At 39.8% G+C, this 3,829-nt stretch overlaps 1 protein-coding gene across 1 annotated transcript; it reads right to left on the bottom strand.

Annotated features, from left to right (window-relative positions):
• Positions 1–517: 517 nt before the first annotated feature.
• GSC (goosecoid homeobox) lies at positions 518–3,576 on the bottom strand. Its single transcript, XM_075191835.1, has 3 exons — positions 3,079–3,576; positions 1,457–1,716; positions 518–845 (listed from the first exon to the last, which is right to left on the bottom strand). Exons 1-3 carry the CDS (start codon positions 3,395–3,397, stop codon positions 693–695), a joined length of 732 nt encoding a protein of 243 aa, XP_075047936.1. The 5' UTR covers positions 3,398–3,576; the 3' UTR covers positions 518–692.
• Between the last annotated feature and the right edge of the window lie 253 nt (positions 3,577–3,829).

Below are 3,829 nucleotides of genomic sequence, written 5' to 3'. Positions count from 1 at the left end.
TAAAGCTAAATAGATTTTTATGAGATAAATAAACACTAGATAGCTAATTAGATAGCAGTTAGATAAACAGACAGGTAGACAGCTTTTTTTTTTTTAAAAAAAACTTATTTGGGTTTAAGTTAGTTGTAACCTGTATATACTTACGATCTTAAACCTTCTATAAAAATATTATATGCATCTACAACTTTAGCAATGATTGAATACTAAATTTATAAAATGCATGATCAGTAATAAAGCAGATCTTTAATTCTACAGCTTTTGAGGAACTACAAGTACCAATATTGTCTGCCAGTCTGAGGTTATGGGACTTGTAGTTCTACAACTGCAGAGTCAGATGGTATAAAAAGTAATTCTTCTAGGACTAATTATTTCTTATCTCCGGAAGGTTCAGACCCAACGACAAGGTACAATTTAGCAGGCACTTACCTTCCCAAAAAAATACTCCCGTCCTTGCACAAAAGACTGACGACTGAGGGAACAGAGAAAATGGTGAATCCACCATTTGTTTTATTGTCGTGATTCCTTTAACTTAAGGTATAAATAGCACATTCAGTACAGTGTACATCTGTGAAACATGTCGGCAACACATTTATTTACAGGTAAAATTATAATCTATGTACAGGTCCCAACACGTGTGCAACTGAGCAGCCTCTTGCGTCCAAGTCCTTTGGCCTCTCTCCCAAATCCATTAGTCAACTGTCCGAGTCCAGTTCTCTTTTGTCCTGTTCATCTGCTTTGTCTGTGGAGGATTTGGAAGCTTTGTTCCACTTTTGTCCATTTTCTGACTCCTCCGAAGAAGATCTCTTCTGCCTCCTCCATTTGGCCCTGCGATTCTTGAACCACACCTGCAGAAACGTGAATGGGTTAGAAAGCTGTCGTGCCCAAGGGCAGAGGTTGGCAGAGGTCTGGCAGTGCATGGGTTAATCATTGAAGATTGCTAAAAGGGTCACATAGGATTTACTCTGGCAGTGATTAGTGTTAATGAATGAGGGACGCTAGTTGGATAATCACAAGTGATGGCATTGCATGGGTTAAACGTCGATGTGGCATTGGATAGATTAATCAGAATAAGTTAAATAAGCCAGAGTAAAATAATACAGGCAGCTAATTGGTTAATCAGAGGCAATGACAGAGTATGGGCTAAATATTGATGAAGCAGTGATTCTATTAATGGGTTAAACAAAGATTTGGCCAATGTTTTACTTAACCTGAGGGAGGGGGATAATATATGGGTCAACAAGGAGTAAGAGTAAAAAAATTCAAGCATTTAATTGGTTAATCAGACATGAGGGCACAGTATGGACTAAACATGGTGATGTTTGATCAGAAGGAGTTAAACATGAAACATCAGTTTGGGAGACATCCAAGGCTCAGTGAGCATTATGCAGCCCCAAGGCTCAGTGAGCATTCTGCAGCCCCTAGAGGGATAGTCCTGGCCTAATACTGAGGGACTCACCTCCACTTTCTCCTCTCTCAGATGGACTCTCCTGGCCAACTGCTCCCTGGTCCCCACGTCCGGATATTTGGTCTCCTGGAACAAGTTTTCCAGCGCTTCCAGCTGCTCATCTGTGAAGATGGTCCGGTGCCTCCTCTTCCTCCTGCAGTGAAGCTGATTGAGGAGCTGTAGCTCTGTCCTAGACAATGTGCCCACATTCATATAGGGCAACATCTGATGGGGCACCGGGGGCATTAACACCGAGCCTGCCCCGTCATAACCTGGAGGACAAGGAAACAATTAGTTCTGCAGCCTCTACATGTCCGTCAGTGTTACGTGACTGGCCCAGGTCCGCAAAGGTTTAGAGTTGGCTGAAGTATCATTTAGAAGCCGGTTCTTATATATGTATAACTCTGCTCTTATATCAGTTACTGATGTGGTGAGAAACTCTGATGGTACAGTGTCGCAAGAAATTGCTTTATTGTTATTGATTATTATAATTATTGTTATTACAGTCTTTGTACCTCTTTTTATGGTCAAATACTGAAGCTTAAATTCCTAGAACTACAGTCAGATAAAGTATAGCACACAACATCCCAAAGCTGCTTGAGGATTCAGTGCTAGGAACTTTATAATACTTTTAAAACTATAGTTGAAAATAACACAGAAATGTATAGAACTCGATGTATTATAGTGCATATAAGTTCTTAATTCGGTGTTGGATATACACTGTAGTGGTATCTATAAGAGACATAAGTTTATGTGGATTATATACAAATTCAACCCAAACTAAACTTTCGTTTTTGAGAGTAGAAAAGCGGACATTGCAAGTAATTGTATTTACTGTCACTAACAGATAATTACCTAGTGAGGTGTACAAATAGATTTACACAAACTTACTTTCTTAGATTTTATCCCTGTAATAATAATAATAATAATAATAATGATAATAATAGAGTACGTGAGGCTTACAACAATATGTATGACTCTGTATACAGCCGAAAATATGAATTGGTTTATACTGTACAAATACAGGATATATATAACTTACAGTGTGCTGGTACAATATAGGCACATCAATGTATATAATGTACAGACTATATGCAATGCTCTTTATGTGTAGTCGATACTATATAGGATGACATCAATGTATGGAATGTCCTAAATACTGTACAGACAGTACAGTAAATATATATATATATATATATATATATATATATATATATATATATATATATATATATAGTATAGGTATATTGGATACTATATACATCAAGATATGGAATCTGTTATATACAGTACAGATGCAGAAGAGTAGGAGTAAATACAATGTATGTAGTGGATATTATATAGAGGTATAATCAATGTATGGAATATGCTATATATTCTACAGATACAGTAGTGTACATGGTATATACTGTATGTGTAGTGGATATTATATAGATGTATAATCAATGTATGGGATGTATTATAGAGTGTACAAATACAGTAGAGTACATGATATATAGTGTATGTGTAATGGATATTCTATAGGCGGACATCTACGTATGGAATAATTTATATTGTGGAAATACTGATATGAATTATATGAGCAGTGGATTCACCATCAGACACCCCCAGGTGTATGTACAGAGGGTCCTTACCTGTGGCTGCCGTGACACACGAACATTGCTGGGCCCCCAGAGGTTGCAGGGCCCCGCAGCAGGAGGGGCCCACAGGAGCCTGTAAGTGTAACTGTCCATAATAATAGTTATTGAATCCCAGTCTAGATCCATTAACCGCCTGCAGAGACGAAGCGGGGGCCACTGCTCGGTTGTAAAATCCGCTGTAGTCTGCACCCCCATAAAGCGAATCCCCCAAGCTGGAAAACACCACAGGACCATTCTGTGGGAGCAAGACCGACTCCTTGCAGCGAGGTCTGGCAGCCAAAATGTTGTCGATGCTAAACATGCCAGAAGGCATTCCACAGGGGTGTGGGTCAGAGAATGGGGGTCAGGGTGCTCTTGTTTTGTTGTTGTTGGGTGGGGGGCTCCTCAGGTAGGGACAATCCACTATTGGGGTGACTGTGGAGCAGCGTTCAGTAGTGAAGCTCTGCAACTTGTCCTATGAAACTTCATGCAGCCCTATCCCAGCTGTACCTCTCTCCCTTTTTATACACCCACCACGTCACCCTGCGCTCAGTCTGTGTAATGTGCACATCCTATACACAGCAGTACTATTGACTGGGGGATAGGTAGGAGGGGTCAGCTCAGTGGGGTGACATCAGACTGATCTGTATATTGAGATTTAATGAAATCAATCTAATCCACTCCACTGCTAAAACCCTTTGCAAACCTCTCAGACTTATCCTAAACTAGCCCTGTGAGCTAATTGCACACGGTTATAATCTGATTA

Source organism: Mixophyes fleayi, chromosome 12, assembly GCF_038048845.1.
Source record: "Mixophyes fleayi isolate aMixFle1 chromosome 12, aMixFle1.hap1, whole genome shotgun sequence".
Lineage (NCBI taxonomy): Eukaryota > Metazoa > Chordata > Amphibia > Anura > Limnodynastidae > Mixophyes > Mixophyes fleayi.
Note: the sequence above shows the minus strand (reverse complement) of the source record. Positions and strands in the feature narration are given on the sequence as shown.